The sequence below is a fragment of the Geotrypetes seraphini genome, chromosome 7, assembly GCF_902459505.1.
Source record: "Geotrypetes seraphini chromosome 7, aGeoSer1.1, whole genome shotgun sequence".
Lineage (NCBI taxonomy): Eukaryota > Metazoa > Chordata > Amphibia > Gymnophiona > Dermophiidae > Geotrypetes > Geotrypetes seraphini.
The window spans coordinates 140,842,157-140,862,607 of NC_047090.1; the positions used below are offsets into that span (position 1 = coordinate 140,842,157).

Consider the following 20,451-nt stretch of genomic DNA (forward strand, 5'->3'; position numbering starts at 1 on the left):
CTAATGGTCTTAATCAAAAAATAGAATGGTATGCGTTCTATTAATATTTGGAATCTGGTCTTTAATGAAGTACTGTGCTTTGTTAATAAAGTTTCCGGCGTAAGTGACATCACGAGATAAGGAGCTACAAATCAGGTGCTATTGTGGAGCCAGATTGTGAACGGAATAGGAGGGAACTCCCTGAAGCAGCCATTCGTTGGTGAAACAAGAGCCTTGTTGGATCTGGACATCGGTTCCTTATCTTCACTTTAATGTCAAAATTGTTACTGCAGGAAGATCATTGCGTTGGATTGTGATCCTGGACTGATAAACCTGTTCCCTGTGCACAGTGGTGGAATATGTTCCCGGTTTGAAATATTACATTTTTTGAAAAATAGGGAAGTTTTTTGCCCATCATACAGATTAAGAACGGCTGAAAAACTCGTTGGGTTGCCGTCTGCATATAAAATTAAGTTGAAGCTTTTTCTCCACTTCAATGAAATGGTTTTTCAGTGGGCATTTCCACCACTTGGTTAATAACATTATTTATTATTTTTTTGTGATTGATTTAGATTGTTATTATTATTATTGTTCTAGAGAGATGTTTAAATCCTACGTGGTGTAAATGCGCATGAGCTGAGTCTCTTTCAGTTGAAAGGAAGCTCTGGAATGAGAGGGCATAGGATGAAGTTGAGAGGTGATAGGCTGAGGAGTAATCTAAGGAAATACTTTTTTATAGAAAGGATGGTAGATGGGTGGAACAGTCTCCTGGAAGAGGTGGTGGAGACAGACTCTGAATTAAATTCTTATGTTGCCTTTGCAAATCACTGGTAAAAACTAGTAGTCTCCTTCCCCAAAGCATGCTGTTAGCTGTATGACAGCACCCTCTATAGCAGTGTTCATCAATGGAAGGCTCTTGGTGGCTCTTGGATAACTCTAGAACGGCCCTCATCATTCTGACTTTTTTTCTGCTACTCTCTTCCTTTCTAACTAAGTTCATGACAGAAAGGGGGAAGTATGTTGGAGAATGAGCAACATGCTTGAAAGATGAGGCATTTCTGACTAGGTGAAGAGAATGCTTCTGGAAATGTCCACTTCCTTGAAGATACATGCAATAAAGAATTTAAAGGTGAGCTGGTGCTGTGGATGTCATTGAAACACACTAGTCAGTAGTATCATGACCTCACATGGGAAGATGTTCGGTGGCTTTCCTTCAACTCATTGGATCCAAAGTGGCCCTAAATTAAAAATTAGCGAAGACCACTGCTCTAGATAGATGAAACAATGAGACAAAGTTTCTGCTGAACAAGGACGTACGCTGATAGGGCTAGTCTTAGTTAGGGTGCTGGTCTTTGACTAGAGGGCTGCCGCGTGAGCAGGCTGCTGGGCATGATGGACCACTGGTCTGACCCAGCAGCGGCAATTCTTATGTTCTTATGTTCATTCACATTTATATTATGTAGGTATGTAAATGTCTCTATCATATCTCTCCTCTCCCGCCTTTCCTTCAAAGTACACAGATTGAGATCTTTAAGTCTGTCCCCATATGCCTTATCACGAAGACCACACACCATTTTAGTAGCCTTCTTCTGGACTGACTCCATCCTTTTTATATCTTTTTGAAGGTGCTGCCTCCAGAATTGTACACAGTATTCTAAATGAGGTCTCACCAGAGTCTTATACAGAGGTACTACTGATCAATTTAGAAGAAACCTGACATAATACAGAATGGCAGGTACGACTGATCTATTTTGAAGAGAACTGACAAAATAGATTGCAAGCAGCATTTCCTTTTAGGTATTAAGTAAAACAAGTCAGTAATAACCAACCAACGTACACTGAACATATTATAGAGCTTCGTCTGACTCAGCTAAGAGAGTTTATAGTTTATCTCCGTAATTAAAGCCAGGTAATGAGCCCAAGTAGGAGAAACAGGTTATTGTGCTGAGGTATACAATATATTTCTTCATATACAAACCCTCTTTTTTAGGCTGGGTTTGTTGTAGCAACATTGGCAACATTTGAGTTTTAATGGGCAATTTAGTTCTGTTCCCTAACATGTCCCTAGGTTATATGGGTTAGTTATTTCAAACAAACAAAAAACCAAAACAAACCTTGTATAATTAAATTCATTTGGTGATGTGTGAAGCTGTCCTGAAGAGGCTGTAAGTTGAAGAGCACAGAGCCAAAATTTATTATATTTAGCTGATTGGTTAGTTTTACTTAAGATGAGAGAGTTAACAGAATATTCTCTTTTGTTTTATGGATGATATCACTACTTGGCACTGATGCATGCCAAAGCTTTCCATGCATTTCCTGAAAAAGCCCTTCTGGGTATGCATAACAGCTTTGTTTTATTCTGTGTAGAGAATGGCTATGTGTTTTCAGCTTCAGCAGTCTCAGTCTTTCAGTTGCATTGTGGAGTGTTTTTGTTTTTGTAGTGACCTGTGCTCTTTGCAGTTTACTTTTTTCCCATCTGAATCGATATGCTTTGTATACTTGAACTGTTATTTCCTTATCATTCTGGTAGACCATTCTAGATGAGTGGTTATGTCTCCACGCCAGCAGTTGGAGGCAGAGAACATTGACAATTCAGCGATATTACTACTATTATTACTACTACTAGTTTTCTCTTTCCCTTTCCTATTGTTTTTAACCTTAATTGTTTTTCTTTATAATCAGATTGTATTTCCTTCCCAGTCTTTCCTTGTGTTTTATTATGTTTGTACAAGTTGGTTTTTTAATATGTTTAGTAGATTTAGTATTTTTTGTTAATTATGTTTGTTTCCCCTAATTCTGTAATTTTTATCGATCGCTTAGAATTTGGAATAGGCGATTAATCAAATTTTATAATAAACTTGAAACTTAAACTTGATCATTTCTATAGTGCTGAAAGGTGTACACAGCGCTGTACATTTAACATTCAGCAGATGGTCTGTGCTCAGAATAGCTTGGACAGACAGACAGAATCCTCATCGGACACTGTTAAGCATTTCTCTGCATCCAGCAGATGGGTCAGATGGTCTGGTGCAGCTGGATGAACACTTTTTTTAAATTGTATTTGTTGAGCTCTTCCTGAAGTACAGACTGTGGCCTATTGCCCACGGTTGTGTCTGTGCCTGAAAGAGCTTTCAGGGATCGGTCTACAGCCCTCTCTGGAGTGTGGGAAGTTTTCCCTGAGGGCTCTAAGTAAGTCTTTCATATGTTGAGTTTTCTCTTTTGTATTTCGATAAAAATTTTCAATAAAATTTCATGGTAAACCGCCCCCTCAACATATGAGCCTTCATTTGGTAACATGTACATGATAACACAGTAGATGAGGGCCCATTAACATAGTCCTTTCAGTCTGTCCAAACACGATAAGCTTAAGGTATGTGCATACTTTGATTGTGATTTGACCTTTGCCTTTTCAGGACACAAACTGTAGAAGTCAGCTCAGCACCTGTTGGAGAACTAAGCTGGTACTGGGAAGATTTTTACGGTTTGTCCTTAATGTCCCACTCCATTGCAAGCTAACCACTAAAAACACCCATTACATTCCTATAGGTGTCTTTAGCGGTTAGCACACACTAACTTGCATAGTGCCCTTTGATGAATTCCCCCTAAGTCTCATAAATGCGCATTAATGTGCATTCATTTGGGGAAAAAACCTCATTATTTAAATTTTGTTCCCCCTGGATTGCTTTCATATCCATTTAAATGCAAATGACATTAGGGAAGGCAAGTCTGCATGTATGAACTGTAATTGTTTGTTCTCCATCTTACATAGAACTTTACATGCTGTATGGAATGAAATAATAGGCACCAATGTGTTTAATGGTACAAATTAAAGCTGGTGCACCAGGTCTGATCTGTGAGTCTAGAGACCCATTAACTTTTTGATCAGGTCTGTTTCAACAAGAGCATCAAGGCATCCTTACATTTTATCTTTCCATTCCAGTGAGACCTGAGTCCCTGCAAATCAGTTTTCCTGAGCCAGTTTTCCTTTAAGATTGATTAGAACCACAGGGAGACTGATGAGTAGTACAGACATATATCTGAGACAAACTACTATTCATGGTATATCTAATCAGTTTTTCCTCTTGGTAAACTGGATATAATGGGATACAAATTTTTTAAATAAATAAATACGAATACTTATAATGTGCTAGATTGGGGCGCTGAAGTTCAAATAGTGCTAGTAAAATGACTAGCGTAACGTATATTGTTTTACCATAATATCTACAGTGATGTGAAAAATTGCATATTGAAGCTTTAAAATAGCATTAAAAACTGCTTATGCTGGACTTTTGCACACCACTGTAGTTGTTTTACAGACTCCACTGGAGGCTATGGAACAAAGAAATCAGGGATGCTAATATGTCAGATTTATTATATTACCCCTTGACTCCCAAGGATAAAAGAAACTATGAACGCAAGCTAACACAAGCCAGGAAATTCTAGGACCTTTGAAAGCAAGACCAACATAGACTTTTAAGATAAGTTAGGATATGATTGAAGTATAACATTGCTTCCAGTATATGAATGTATTTAAAAGAGGAACAGGTATTTCTTTGGTTAGGATTCTGTATGGACCTTCTTTGTTAGTTTTATGAGAAACTTACCGTATTTTTCGCTCCATAAGACGTACCTCACCATAAGATGCACCCCAGATTTAGAGAAGGAAAACAAGAAAAAACCCATTCTGAACCAAATTGTATACTAATATATACCCGACACCTTTAAATTCCATCCCAGCCCCCCCAATCAATCATCATTTTTACATACCCCCAACACCTTTAAATTCAATCCCCCAGCACCTTTAAATTCCGACCCAGCCCCCCCATCAATCATCACTTTTATATACTCCCAGCACATTTAAATTCAATCCCAGCCCCCCAAAACCTTTAAATTCTGACCCAGCACTGCCCAATCAATCATTATTTTTACATACCCCCCAGCACCATTAAATTCAATCCCAGCCCCTCAGCACCGTTAAATTCTGACCCAAAACCCCCCAATCAATCATCATTTTTACATACTCCCCCAGCACCATTAAATTCAATCCCAGCCTCCCCAGGCAGTACCTTTAAATGTTGGAGGTTGATGGACGGCTGCCCTGCTGCTTGTCGGGGCCCGCGGTGCACAAGCGTGCTAATTCCTGGGCCCGGACACTTCCCTAATTGGACTGGTCACTGGTGCTTTGCAGGGCTGCTGTCTGCTGATTACCGGCACATCGGGACCAGTGGTGCACAAGCATGCTGCTGCGTGGGTGGGCACCACTTCTGAGTGACTACTCAGTTCTACTGAGGCAGCCATTCAGAAGTGGCACCTGCCCACGCAGCAGCGCGCTTGTGTGCCGCTGGTCCCGACATGCCGGTAATCAGCATGCAGCAGCCCTGCGAAGCACAAGTGACCAGCCTCTAACATTTAAAGGTACCGCTGGAGGTTGTTTTGTTGGGTTTTTTTTTTTTGTATAGTCACTTCATAAGACGCACCCTTATTTCCGCCCATTTTTTTGGGGGAAAAAGTGTGTCTTATGGAGCGTAAAATACGGTAAATAGTTAAATATGTAACAAAGCTCTTTGTTTATGGTTTTCTTTAATAATAAACAATTTCTTCTTGTCTAAATTCCCCTACCAGTGTCTGAATTGAGGTTTAGTTTTCTGTCCTGAAGTATAACTAGTTAGCCAACAAAAGCATAAACCTTTTATTTCTTTTCAAGCTCTATTCTTATAGAATTCTCAATGCAGTCAGTTTATTAGGATTTCCCCAGTTAATTTGCATGAGATCTATTTGCTTGCACTGCTTCCTTTCAGTGGCGTAGTAAGGAGGGGTAGTTGGTCCACCCCGGGCGCCCTTCTTGGTGGGGGCTCTGGCTCCCACTCCTTTCCGACACCCCCTACCGTGCACCTATGCTCCTTCCCTTCCCCCATCCTATATAATAAAAGGCTAACTCGCGCATGCGCATTCCTATCTGCGTGCTTCCATGATCAGTAGTTCCGTGGCCGCAGGAATGCGCATGCGCGAGTCCCCAGCCTTACTTTCCAGTACCTACCACTCACCGCCAGAGCTGGACTTCATGCTCTCCGTGTGCGACACTCCCTGCTCTCCAGCAATGGCATGGCGGTTTCCCCAAATTAAAAAAGATACTAGGCCGTGCAGATAATGGGGGAAGCCGAAGAAGTCAGCTGTTTGCAATGGCCCCGCACCATTCCTTCCCTTCCTCCATCAGCTACAGTTCAGCTCCGCCTATGTTAAAAGGAGCTGCTTTGAAATTGGAGCCCTGCCGCCACCGTAACATGTTCCCTCTGCCGCGGTCCCATATGTCAGAGAAGGGGCGGGACCAAGGAAGAGGGGAAAGTGCTACGGCAGTGGCAGGCCTCCGATTTCGACGCGGCTCCTTTTAACATTGGTGGAGCTGCACTGCACCTGATGGAGGGAGGGAAGGAAAGGTGGTTGTGCGCTGTTTAGCCCCTCTTTGCCCTCAGACCCTCTCCTAACACTATCTGCGCATTGTGGATGCTCCCTCCTGTCTCAGACCACTGGGGGGAGGTGCCTGTCTTCAGCTGCAGGGATGGAGGGAGGGAAAAAGAAAGAAGGGGCCCTGGCAAGCGAGTTATCAAAAGCCAACCATAACCTGGGACCCCTGCATGATATGAATAATGACCAGACAACAAAAGGTAAGAAAAATAATTTTATTTTCTGTTTTGTGATTTTGAAATGTGTCTTGAGGGAGGCTGCTGCCGGGGCTTTGGACAGAGGGGTACCATTTTCGTGGGAGCCAGCCTTCGGAGAGGCTTGGGACGCGGGGACGGATGTGGGAGGGGCTACCGCTGCGAAGGGCTTTGGTGGGGGAGCCAACCAGACCGCGAGTGTGGGGCCGTTGTAAGCGCGGATTGGTCAAGGAGCCGCCGCTGCCGAGGCTTTGAAATTGCTCTCCCACCGTCACTCCCTCCTGCCCTGGCTCTGCCTCTGCCCCTGCCCAGGTTCAAAAGCAGGAGAGGCGGTCATCTAGCACCCGTTAATCTAACGGGCTTAAACACTAGTAACTCTATAATTTTCCCAGTGTGAGCAGCATCATGAACTTGCTGCCCAAGTCGGTGTCTGCTCTCTCTGACGTCATTTCTGGGTGCCGCGCCTAGGAAATAATGTCAGAGGCACAGCCAACACCGATGGGGGCAGCAAGTTCGTGATGCTGCTCACACTGGGAAAATTATAGAGTTATGGGGGAAGGGAAGGAGCACAGGTGCACGGTAGGGGGTGTCAGAAAGGAGTGGTCTTGGGGGAAAGGAAGGGCGCATGTGTAAGGCAAGGGGGGTTGGGAAGGAGCAGGGGACGGAGAAGAAGGCAGGGAGGGGCGCCACTGCTTCCATTGTATGCAAATAGATCTCATGCATATTCATTGGGGAAATTCTAAAATCCTGACCTGTCAAAGGCCGAGGTTGAACACCCCTGATCTAAAGAGATGATAAAATGCTGATTGTAGGAGCAAGGTTTTTAGTCATGAACCTGCTCCAGGATTTGGCTTCAAATGTATATTATTTTTTAAAATTCTGTAATTGTTTCCTTTTTCCTTCCCCTCCTCCCCAAGGTACAATGGCTCTCTCCCAAATGGTGACAGAGGGCGCAGGAAAAGCAGATTTGCATTATATAAGCGACCCAAAGCAAATGGAGTCAAACCCAGCACTGTGCATGTGTTATCAACACCCCAGGCATCCAAGGTAAGTTCTGTTTTGAAGTGATGATACTGAGTGGCATAGTTTCCTTCTTTAATCCCCTTTTCTTTCTTTAGTCTTTTTTGTATGTTTTTTCAGTTTTCACTGTATGATGACCATTGTTGGTGATAAACCATTCTTTTTTTTTTAATTCTTTATTTAAATTTTAACAACAATTCACAAGAGTAATCTTGTTCCATGCAATACAGAGAAAGAAACAAATTTCACCAAAACAATATATCAAATTTGAACAAAACATTTCAAATTGAAATAAAACATTTTATCCCTTCCTTAGACCACAATGAAAGGGGTGTGATAATCAAATAATATTGGAGACATAAATTAAAGAATTTAATTCAAAGGAAAAGGCTTAGTGAGGCACGGCTACCCTCTAATTATATTATATTCCATTCTACATCAATCCTTGGTAATCTTTTTAACTCTTAGAAACTCCTTTAAATGGTCTGAAGAAAAAAAAACCATATTTGATTCCCAAGTACCTTACCAAACATTTACAAGGGTAAGCTAGTAGAAATGTAGCACCCAATTTAAGAGTTTCTTGTCGTAGGGAAAGAAAATCTTTCCTTCGCTCCTGAGTCACTTTGGAAACATCTGGATAAATCCAAATAAGTTGTGCTCCAAATAATTTTTGAGAATTTTTAAAATATAATCTTAAGATCATATTTAAATCTTGCTCAAAAACAAAAGATATTAGAAGCGTAGTTCTCCCAGTATCTGGATTCAGAGTTTGTTCTAAAAGAGCAATAACATTAGCAAAATCAATCTGTTCCTCTTGTCCATTATTTTTCTCTGCTCCATCACCTATGTTAACGCTAATTCTTGCTGTACACTGTTTTGGGTAAATTTCTCCAAAAAGGCAATAACTGATTGACACCATAGATCTAGTCTTGAACACATCTCCTCACATTGCTTGGATCCTGTTTTCATCAGATGGGGCCAGTGCAGCTGGAATGACTGGATAGCTGCTCATGTGCAGTTGCAGAGCAGGCACCCTTAAATCCAAGCTTAAAGATTCTCATTTATTTTATTTTTTAAAATTTAAACCCGGCCTAAAAACTAAGTGGCTTACAATTAAAACATTCATAAATTAAAAACAATATTCACAAAAAAAATAGAGATTAACAAAGAATGCACAGTTAATTCTATGGGGTCCTCCTGTTTCCAGTGGGCCAGCCCTAGTAGCTCACTGTGTCTCTGCTCACCGGTCTCATTGGAGTAGCAGACACAGACTCTCTGAAGGACAAAAACAGAGCTTTCTCCTGTAACTCTACTTAGATATATGTATTTTAACATTTTTTTTTTAAGAAGAATATTGTTTGGGGTTGCTCTTAAGGTAGACCTCACTGCTCTTAGGTATGCCGCCTCCCCCTGTTTGCCACAAGTTATCTCTGAATGTAATTTGAATATATTTAGTTTGAATACATGGTGAAATGTATGTACACCCTATCTGGGTAGCACTGGTGCAGTCCAGGGTCAGAGCTTGGGCAGAGCTGGGAATTACCTGATTAGCAGCGATATTCAGTCCTCAAAGGCTGTTCTAACTTTAGCTGGTTACCTATTTGGATACCAGTGGGTATATTGCCAGTATCTGGAAAAGTAGCACCAGCCAACCTATATCTGGATATTTAAAACCAATCCATAACTGGATGGAGGCAAGCAATAGCTGGGTATAAAAACCCGTGGTATCCAGCGTTTATAAAAACACTGACTAATGCAAGCAGAATCATTTATTTTCTTTATGCCGTAAACTGTCCTATATATTTATAAACCTTTAACTTTGAGTAATTATTTTATAAAATGTTGGAAACTCATGAATACATTAATGCTTTATTTAATTACTACTTAATTCTGTAACTGTCAAAATTAAATCTTTTAATTAAATCTTTCATCTTTGACTGTAGTTTAATGCATTTCATTTTGTTAGAAACGAGTCGTGTTTCATGTGACTCATATGAATGGCAATGTAAAAAAATCTTTCACTAGAATATTTATTAACACTGAATAGTAGACCCTTTATCTAGATATTTGTTGCCAACTATTGACCTGCTATCACAGTGGGCACTACTTATGGAAAGTGCCCAAGAGCAATATAAAAAGCGGAGACTTAGAGGAGACATTATAGAAACCTTCAAGAGCATGAAGGGCATAGAAAGAGTAGACAGGGACAGATTTTTCAAATTATGGGGAACCACAAGTTCAAGGGGGCACTCAGAGAAATTGAAAGGGGGAAGGTTTAGAACAAGCGCCAGGAAGTTCTTTTTCACCCAGAGGGTGGTGGATACATGGAACGCGTTATCGGAGGATGTAATAAGCAGGAGCACGCTACAGGGCTTCAAAGAAGGTTTGGATAGGTACCTGGAAGACAGAGGGATTGAGGGGTACAGATAGGAGTAGAGGTAAGTTATAGGGACAAGATTAGAGGATTAGAGGCAGTTACAAAATTAGTCAGGGACACTGTTCAGGCAATTAGGCCTGATGGGCCGTCGCGGGAGCGGACCGCTGGGCAAGATGGACCTCTGGTCTGCCTCAGCAGAGGCAACTTCTTATGTTCTTATGAGCTCTAAAATGTAGGGTGCCATGGCTAGTAAAATCTCAAAGATGCTTGGTACCTTATACTATCACAGCGTGTTCTTTATTTCATTGCAGTCCTTTAGTTTGACATTGTAATGCCACAATGCCAAATTCTTAAACCTCTATTTGAGAAAAAAAAAATCAACCTTTCATTAGCAAGGTAAGGTTCCCTGTGCTGACACTAAAAAAAAGGTCAGGTTTGAGAGAAACCAAACTTTGCAAATAAGTATATCATGCAAATCAATCCTTTACTCCTTCAGAAAATATATCCCCCTCCCCCTTTTTACACAACCACGTAAGAGGTTTTTAGCACCGGCTGGTGTGCTGAATGCTCTGCACTGCTCCAACACTCTTAGGAACGCTGTGATCATCGGAGCAGCGCAGAGCATTCAGCACGCCAGACGGTGCTAAAAACCTCTTGCACAGTTTGTTAAAAAAAAAAATTTAAATGGGGGAGGGGATAAAGATTAGGAGACATACCATGAAATTACAAATAGGAGACAATATTTTTTCACTCGATGCATATTTAAGCTTTGGAACTTTTCATTGTTTTATTTATGTGTGTGTATTATTGTAACCCACTTAAGTAAAAGTAGGCAGGCTAGAAATGTACAAATAAATGTGTTAAAATATGATGTGATAAAATCAGTAATCACAGCTGGGTTAAAAATTATTTTTAAAAAAGCCTTGGACAAGTTACTGAAAAAAACCCCCAATACAGTTATTGAGATAGATCTGATGAAAGCTATTGCTTATCCATGGGAATATATAGCATGGAACCTAGCTACTTTTTAGGATCCTGCCAGATACTTGTAGCCTGGATTGGCCACTGGTGGAAACAGGATACTAGGCTTGGTATACATTTGGTCTGACCCAGTTTGATGATTCTTAGGTTTGTACTCATTTGTTATTCTGGAATCCCAACCAGTTAGAAGGTCATGAAACTGAAGTCCAGAACTACATTATCAAAGAGTGCTTGAGTGTTTCCCAAACTATCTCAGTACCTTAACTGCAGGGCTTCTAATGTATTAGTATAAGATGGAAGTACTGTATTAGTGTTCTGAAAATTATTCTCTATTCTGTCACACTCACTGTACTGTAAATTGTGGGTTGGATACCATTGTGAGGTGAGAAAGGGATAACTATTCCGGCATTAGCTTCTTACTCTTTTTTGTAAGACTCCAAATGAGAGCCCCCTATACTGTGTAGCATCCTGCCACAGCTTTTCACCCATTGATTGGCAGAGTTGAAAAGTATTGTACTAAAAAAAAAAATAAAGAAATATCTATCTGTTTGAAAAGATTATTAAGAGATTTATCTGAAGGGATTAATGTTTTTCTGCCACAAGGGAAGCTTAAGTCATTGTTTAGACCAATAAACTTTTTACCAAAGGATTTTTACAAGAAAACAGTTCAGATATTTTCATTCATAGAAAAGGCAATCCCTCACCAATTTTTTCTTTTGTAATTTTAGGAGAAACTGCATCAATTAAATAACTGGACAGACCATATGAACCAATTAATAACATAAAGAACGGCAGGGAGAATCAATTTAAGTATGTTAGCAATAGAGCTAATCTTCCTACACTCCTAGGTAATATTGTGTCAGTTGTACATGTGAACAAACAAGCTGGAACAAGGATTTCCCTAATCTAGGGTTTTATATATAACTTTATCCCAGGACAAGCAGGCAGCCTATTCTCACATAAGGGTGACATCATCGACGGAGCCCGGATGCGGAAGCCTCACAAGCAGACTTGCTTGTAGAAACTAGAAGTTTTGAGTCGACCGCACCGCGCATGCGCGAGTGCCTTCCTGCCCAGCGTAGGATGCGTCTCCTCAGTTCTCAGCGGAGCCGAGAAGTCCGTCTTTGACTCTCTGCGTTTAACTTTTTCACTTCATGCCTTCTCTACACCGTGGTTTATGTTGTTTTTCTTCATGAATCACTGTTCGTACTTTCTTTATTTTATTTCTAGTTAAAAAAAAAAAAATTATTTCTTCCATTCGGCTGCCGGGGCAGGCCGCTCGGCCGCAGCCCAGGGGCTTCAACCTTGCAGCGGCTGGTTTTCCTTCTATGTCCCGGTCAGCGACAGGCTTCAAGAAGTGTAGCCAGTGTCAACGTGCGATTTCTCTCACGGACCCTCACACCAGGTACCTCAAGTGCCTTGGACCACAACATCATCCGAAGTCGTGCGAACGCTGTGCTACTCTTCAACCTCGAGACCTTAAACGTCGTTTACTTTCAGCGGAGAAGCTCTTCCAGATGGATTCATCCATTTCTTTGACTCCGAAGCCGACCTCGGTCTTGCCTTCGACCGAGGGCCCTCCTGCCTCCACTGCTTCGACTTCGACCCTCATCAGACCTTCTTCGTTTGCAGTGGCTCTTTCCTCAACGACGTCTGCTATATCTTCCCCTGTATCCTCAGGTCAGATAGCTCAGCAGACAGTAGTGCTTAAGGTGCCTAAGACTTCCAAGTCGAAGCACATTTCCAGTGCCTCGGTGGAACCTCCAGCCAAGGCAGGTGGTCCAGTTTCAAACGCAGATCCATCTTTGCTGGCTTCTTTCCAGACCATGTCAGTTCCTCACCAAAATGGGACCGAAGCTAGCTACTCTAATTCAACCTGGGCATTCTGCAGACTACCGCAAGGTCAAACCTCTTCCTATGCCTCAGTCTGAGTCTACACACTCTATGCAGGGAGCAGAGTCTCTGCAAGTATCTGATCTGGCATCTAAGCACGTGAAACAAGGAGCAGATTCTTTGCCAGTGTCTCGGCAGGAATCCTCACACTCCATACAAGGAGTAGAGTCTTTGGGAGTGCATCAAGGTTCCTCCATCAAGCCTCTGGAGCTTCGATCTACAGCCTCCAGCCCTATCCATTCTTTGGTGGCATCAGCTGCTTCCGTCTCCAGGGCGAAGTCTCCTCGATCTTCGAGATCTGCTTCCAAGCACCGTTCTCACCGACGATTGAGGCCTTCATCGAGGCATCCTTCCAGGCATAGTTCTTCTTCTAAAGAGTGTACTTCCTCAACTAAGCCTCGATCTACACCTACTTCTATTAGACCGATGACTCTTCGTTCGAGGTCTCCACTTCCACGCCTAGAGGACTCAGCGGCTTCCATAGCCTCATCCAAGTCTCCCTTTACTTTTGAGGCCTTTTTTCCAGCCGAAGCTTCATATTCGACCCAGGCTGCCTCGACGACCTCGAGTCCTTCTCGAGGCAAAGCATTGACGGATCAGCTATCTTTCTCCTCTTTTCTTCGTCAGATGGCTGTGGACATGGACCTTCAACTGGATGCTGGTTCCAAATACTCTAAGGAGTATCTCGAAGTCATGCATCTCCTCAACCTCCGGCAGAGTCACTTAAGCTTCCTATTCACAAGCTTTTGTCTCAAACTTTTACCAGATGCCTGGAGACTCCTTATGCAATTCCAGCTGTTCCAGGAAAATTGGACTCCAAATATAAAACTCCCCATTGTAAAGGATTTGAGAAATCACAGTTATCTCATCAATCCCTACTTGCGGAGTCTTCTTTAAAAAGATCCCATCCTTCCAAGGTTTATGCTACAGTTCCTCCTGGAAGAGAAGGGAAAACTATGGTTCCTACAAAGTTTGGGATTCGAAATCAACTTTCCTAAATCTCAACTTCAACCCTCACAAAATCTACAATTCATCGGAGCTGTTCTAGATACTATCCAATTCAGAGCATTCCTTCCACAACAACATCTGGATGCTCTCCTTCAACTCTGTCATACAGTGTCTTCCTACTCTTCCATCTCAGCGAGACACATGATGGTACTACTAGGTCACATGGCCGCCACAGTACACGTGACTCCTTTTGCCAGACTTCACCTCAGAATTCCTCAGTGGACCCTGGCTTCTCAATGGACGCAGGTTTGCGACCCACTTTCTCAACACATAACAGTCACTCCTTCTTTGAAGCAGTCTCTCCATTGGTGGATGCTCTCTTCCAATCTCTCCAGAGTCTTGCTGTTTCAAACGCCCTCTCATCAGAAGGTCCTCACGACAGATTATTCGAGCTATGCTTGGGGCGCTCATCTCGATGGTCTCCGTACACAAGGCCACTGGACCAGTAGGGATCGTCAATGTCACATCAATCTGTTGGAACTCAGAGCGATTTTCAAGGCTCTCAACGCTTTTCAGCATCTTCTTCACGACCAAGTAGTCCTCATTCGGACAGACAACCAAGTCGCCATGTATTATGTCAACAAACAGGGAGGGACGGGATCTGCCTCCCTTTGCCAAGAAGCTCTGAAGGATTGGGACTGGGCAATCCACCACAACACCTTCCTCAAAGCTGTCTTCATCCAAGGGGCAAAAATTGCTTGGCGGACAACTTGAGTCATCTTCTGCAACCTCACAAATGGACTCTCCATTCCTCGCCTCTTCATCACATTTTTTCACAGTGGGGAACGCCTCTTTTCAGCTCCCCACAACTACAAACTGCCTCAGTTCTGCTCCAGGATATACTCTCCTCATCGCCTCGAGGCAGATGCTTTTCTTCTGGAATGGATGAAACTCTTCCTCTATGCATTCCCTCTTATTCTCAAGACTCTGGTCAAGTTGAAGAACAATCATGCCACCATGATTCTGATTGCTCCTTAGTGGCCGAGACAACCTTGGTACTCCCTTTTACTTCAACTCAGCAGCAGGGAGCCATACCTTCTACCAGTTTTTCCTTCTCTGCTTACACATAGTCAGGGATCTCTGCTTCATCCCAACCTGCAGTCTCTACACCTGACAGCTTGGTACCTTTCAACATGACTCCTCTTCAGTTTTCTCAACCTGTCAGAGACATTTTAGAGGCTTCTAGGAAACCTACCACTAGACAATGCTATCACCATAAATGGACTAGATTTTCTACATGGTGTTTTTCTCATGATAAGGAGCCTCAATATTCTTCCTTATCTTCTGTTTTGGATTATCTTTTGCACTTATCCAATTCTGGCCTCAAGTCTACATCAATCCGAGTCTATCTCAGTGCAGTTGTGGCTTTCCAACAGCCCATTGAAGGGAAATCCTTCTCTGCTCATCCGGTGGTTTCCAGATTCATGAAAGGACTTTTTATAATTTCACTGACTATTCTACATATTGTAACTCACTGATTGTCCAGCTCAATCTGCGTATGCTCAAGGCCTGCGAGTTCACGCTTTCTCCAAGATTGTCGGAGATCTCGGAGAGAGCGTGAACTCGCAGGCCTTGAGCATGCGCAGATGCTCAAGGCCCAGCAAAGAAGAGGAGGCCGATCTTTGGGCATCGGCACCAACGCACAGGACATGCCGGTGCCGAGGTCGAGATGGAAATAAGAAGCCTGTTCGGGTGGGTCTGGGGGACTTCAGATCGCGGCGGGGGGGGGGGGGGTAAGGGGTTGCCGGATCGCGGGGGGAGGTGCTGGATCGCGGGGGGGCTTCCCTCGTAAATCAAGGCACGCTCGGTTTCCAAGGCATCGATTTTGTGAATGTTTTGCTCGTCTTGCAAAACACTCGCAAACCGGTGCACTCGTAAACCAAGGTACCACTGTATTTTAAAAATCAAGATTTGATCACATTACACCATTGTTTATAGATTAACATTGGTTTGCGGTAGAAAAGCAGGTTAAATTCAAATTATGCTGTTCAACATTTAAGGTCTTATATGGAGATGCTCCTGATAATTTCTCCAGATTCACTGAATTGCTATGCAGATCGGTTGAGCACCAAAACTCTGATTGTCTAATATTATCCTTTTCCATCTCTGAAAAGAGTAAAATATAAAATGATTCACTGCAAATCATTTAACTATCAAACTGAAAAACTTATTCATTTCCCATTGAGACCCGCAGTACTAATACATATGCTCTATTTCATAAAAATCTTAAAAAATGGCTTTTCTAGAAATCACTGTTAGAGGATTAATTTGACCCTGACTTCGCATTATATGTAATTTTGTGCTAACCTGATTTTGCATTATATCATTAAAACCTGCTGCTTCTTCCTCTATAATATTACCAAAATCTGACCCTTGCTATCTGAGCACAGTACCAAAACACTTATCCATACCCTCATCATCTTGCGCTTAGACTACTGCAACTCGCTACTCTCAGGCCTTCCGCTTAGCCATCTCGCTCCCCTCCAATCTATCCAGAATTAGGCTGCATGACTCATATTCCGGGAGAGCCGCTTTACTCACGTTATCCTTCTCCTAAAGTCACTTGATTGGCTTCCCATCCATTTTCGAATACAGTTCAAACTCCTCTTTCCTACAAATGCACTCACTTAGCTGCCCCTCACTATCTTTCTTCACTTATCTTCCCCTATGATTCCCCTCCACCCCTGTGAGCTCCGCTCAGCTGGCAAATCCCTCCTATCTGTTTCCTTCTCTTCAACTGCCAACTCCAGACTCTGTCCCTTCTGCCTTGCTGCACTGTATGCTTGGAACAAGCTGCCTGAATCCCTGTGGTGGGCTCCGTCTCTGGCAGTGTTCAAGGCACAGTTAAAAAAAACATTGCTTTCAACTCCTAATTCCTTTCATCTTGGGTTCTACATCCCCAACCCTATATGTCGTGTCTGTCTGTCCAAGTTAGATTGTAAGCTCTTCCGAGCAGGAACTGTCTATAAATGTCAAGATGTACAGTGCTACGTACGCCTTTCAGCACTATGTAAGTGATAAGTAGTAGTAGTAGAGTATGTGTGTAATGAAAATGATGTTTGTAACCTGCCAATTTAGAAGACTATGATAGAAACCTAAGCAGACTTTGACATCGCACTATTGTATCATAGGAATACTGGTTGTAACTTGCCTTGAACTTTGTTTCAGAGGATTTGGTGGGATATAAGACTACATAGAATATAATAGTGCGGTAATAGGTTACTGTGGTTGTATACTAACAGTTAGGTGCCATTGACTCATGTTATTACTGTGTTCATTCTGCTTAGCACACTTTAGCAAAGGAGCACCATAATGATGATGATTTCTGTGATGTCCTTGCTGAAATTTCACTTCTGGTTGGGGTTTTCTTTTTCCAATCCTGATAATGGTTTTTTTAGATGTATAGTTTTGCATATGGCATATTGCTCTTCTTCCCCATTGAGAATGGAATGATAGAAGTTGGGAAAAGTTAAATACGTACATGAAATCTGTGAATGATTGGATGGACGATCATGGATTGCAATTGAATGTTGGAAAATCAGAACTAATGATTGTGAGTAAGGATGAGGTAGGGAACCTTCCAACTGAAATACTGGTCCATGGTACAAGTTTGCAAGTTAAAAGAGAGATTGTGATTTTAGGTGTCTGTTTAGACCACACTCTTTCCATGGGAAAACAGGTCCTCATGGTGATCAGGGTGGAAATGCACAGTTGCGAACACTTTATAGAGTAAAACCAATGCGCCTTCCATATGACTCATTCCGTGGTTCAAGCACTGATTTTGACTCGTTTGGATTACAGTAATATACTCTATTTGGGTATGGCGAAGGTCAAATGTAAAGCATTACAACAATTGATGAATTCAGCAGCTAGATTGATTCTGGGTATTTCATGCAGAGAACATATTACTCCGATGTTAAAGAAATTGTATTGGTTACCAGTGGCTCAAAGAGTTTGCTTTAAGTTGAGTTATAATTGAAGATACTTTTTATGTATTTTGTCTGGAACTGCTGGAGAGGGTGCAGAGGCGAGCAACTAAACTAGTGAAGGGTATGGAGAAACTGGAATATGAGGATCAACTTAAAACACTGGGATTGTTCTCCCTTGAGAAAAGGAGACTGCGTGGGGATATGATCGAGACCTTCAAAATACTGAAAGGAATCGACAAAATAGAGCAGAGAAGATTATTTACATTGTCCAATTTGACACGGACAAGAGGACATAAAATGAAGCTAAGGGGGGGCAAGTTCAGGACTAATATCAGGAAGTTCTGCTTCACACAGAGAGTGGTTGACATCTGGAATACTCTCCCAGGGGAGATTATTGCAGAATCGACAGTCCTAGGCTTCAAGGGCAAACTAGATGCATATCTCCTTGAGAGAGGCATATAGAGATATGGTTGGCTATAGGGTAAGCCAGGTGTATACCTGGCAGGGCCTCCGCGTGTGCGGATCACCGGACTAGATGGACCGAAGGTCTGATCCGGAGATGGCGCTTCTTATGTTCTTATGTTTTTACTGTTAACCGCTTAGGAATAGGTGGTCTATAAATTTTAGAAATAAATAAATAAATAATAAATTTTGCTACAAATCTTTTTGGCTGTATCTTCACTAATGTGTGATCATTCAGGTGTTCTCTCTGTCTTATTGTCCTGCCACCTTCTGGGGTTTGTTTTTTTAATATATATTTTGTTCCTGTTCTACACATCATCTTTCTGCTACTATGTCTTTTTTCCTGTCTTCATCCTTTCAGATACCCAGAAGACCTTCAATTACTGCCAATATTCCTCATGTCATCATCTTCCACATCATATCAGTCCTTCCCTATTATTTATTGGCATTTTTTGCCACTTGTTTAAACTTTTTCTTTCCGTTCTTGAGACAAAAAAATTTGTTTGTTTATTTATCACCCGCCTTTATCCAGGGCGAGTTGCATGTTAACATACAAAATAAAATGTCATATTTATCGTACAAAACACAAGACCAACACTATAACAACTACATACAAATAAAATCAGATTGCATAAAACATACTAACTAATCCTATCCTACATCAAAATGTAAAAATACATAAGGCACACAAGATGCCTCAATGAAAAACTTCTTTATGTCAAATGAGACAAACTAGACCATCAAAAACCTCTGGGACCAGCACTCAACAGTCATTACTCCTACCCCCTCAGTCAAACTCATACCATATATTTCATCTTACAGAACAGGTGTCTTTTCAACATTTTCTTGAAGTTCTGTAAATTTTGCTGTTGGTGAATATATCCTGGAAGGTTATTCCACTCCCTGGGACCAATACAGTGGAAAACACTGTTCCTGGAAGAAGAAAGCCTTAAGCCCCGCACAGCTGGCAAAAACAGATTACAATGCTCAACTGAGCGGAGCAGTCGAGCCGGCTCACAAGGCAAGATGCTCTGGACCCAGGTGTTCGGGGGCCAACTTCCGTAAGCACATGATAGAAATTTTCTATCATACCAAGAACTTGTAACCTATCTTATCCCTTACTTTCAACCAATACAGCCTTACTACTGAATTCTGGGCCACCTGAAGTGCACTCAACACTGGCTCTTGCACTCCCATCAACACCCAGACTGCAGTAGTCGAAAATAGACAGCACCATCGATTGCAACACCAACCTAAACAATGGAGCTGCCAAATTAGGCCTAAGTCCATTCAAGTTTTTTTATTAGGATTTTATATACCGCCTATCAAGGTTATCTAAGCGGTTTTACAATCAGGTACTCAAGTATTTTCCCTATCTGTCCCGGTGGGCTCACAATCTATCTAACGTACCTGGGACTATGGAGGATTAAGTGACTTGCCCAGGGTCACAAGGAGCAGTGCGGGGTTTGAACCCACAACCTCAGGGTGCTAACCTAAGATGAAAATACACCTTCCGAACTACTGCAAGCACCTGCCCTCTCATAGTAAGTCCTGAATCCAGAAGCACACCAAGATACTTCACCTCACGCCTCACCACTACCTTCTCCCCCCAACAACTGAACTGCCTCCGGAACATTAGCACCTCGTGTTCTTATAACAAACAACACCTGTGTCTTCTGAATACTTAACTTCAATCTGTTACAATCCATCCATTGTTTAATCGCCACTGCTACCATAAGTGAGACGCTGCCTTGTCAAAATCCCCAACAATGGGGAAAAAGAATTGGATATCATCAGCGTACAGTCGGTAGGATATGTTAAGGTCCGACAGCAGTTTACACAGCGGAACAAGGTGCAGATTGAATAGGGCCCCAGAAAGAGCTGATCTCTGTGGCATTCCTATTTTGACTTCCTTACGATTCGACAGATTTTCACCCATGCGAACCTCCTGCTGTCACCCCCTTAATAAGGTCTCAAACCAGGCCACGAATCCCACAGCCCCTCAGTCTGCTTAACAATATCGCATAGTCCACCATATCAAATGCTGCTGAAATATCCAGAAACACCACCAGGAATTGTTTTCCCTCATCTAAACCCGCTCTCAGTTCATCAAATATAGATACCAACAAAGTCTCCGTCCTGTGGT

The 20,451-nt window shown here is 42.2% G+C and overlaps 1 protein-coding gene across 1 annotated transcript in view; it reads left to right on the top strand.

Annotated features, from left to right (window-relative positions):
- Positions 1 to 20,451, top strand: part of PELI2 (pellino E3 ubiquitin protein ligase family member 2) — a 163,304-nt gene that overhangs the window by 94,224 nt on the left and 48,629 nt on the right. Inside the window, exon 2 of the mRNA XM_033953500.1 lies at positions 7,553 to 7,682. Coding sequence (XP_033809391.1) covers positions 7,553 to 7,682 — 130 coding nt within the window. The remainder of the gene's footprint in view (positions 1 to 7,552; positions 7,683 to 20,451) is intronic.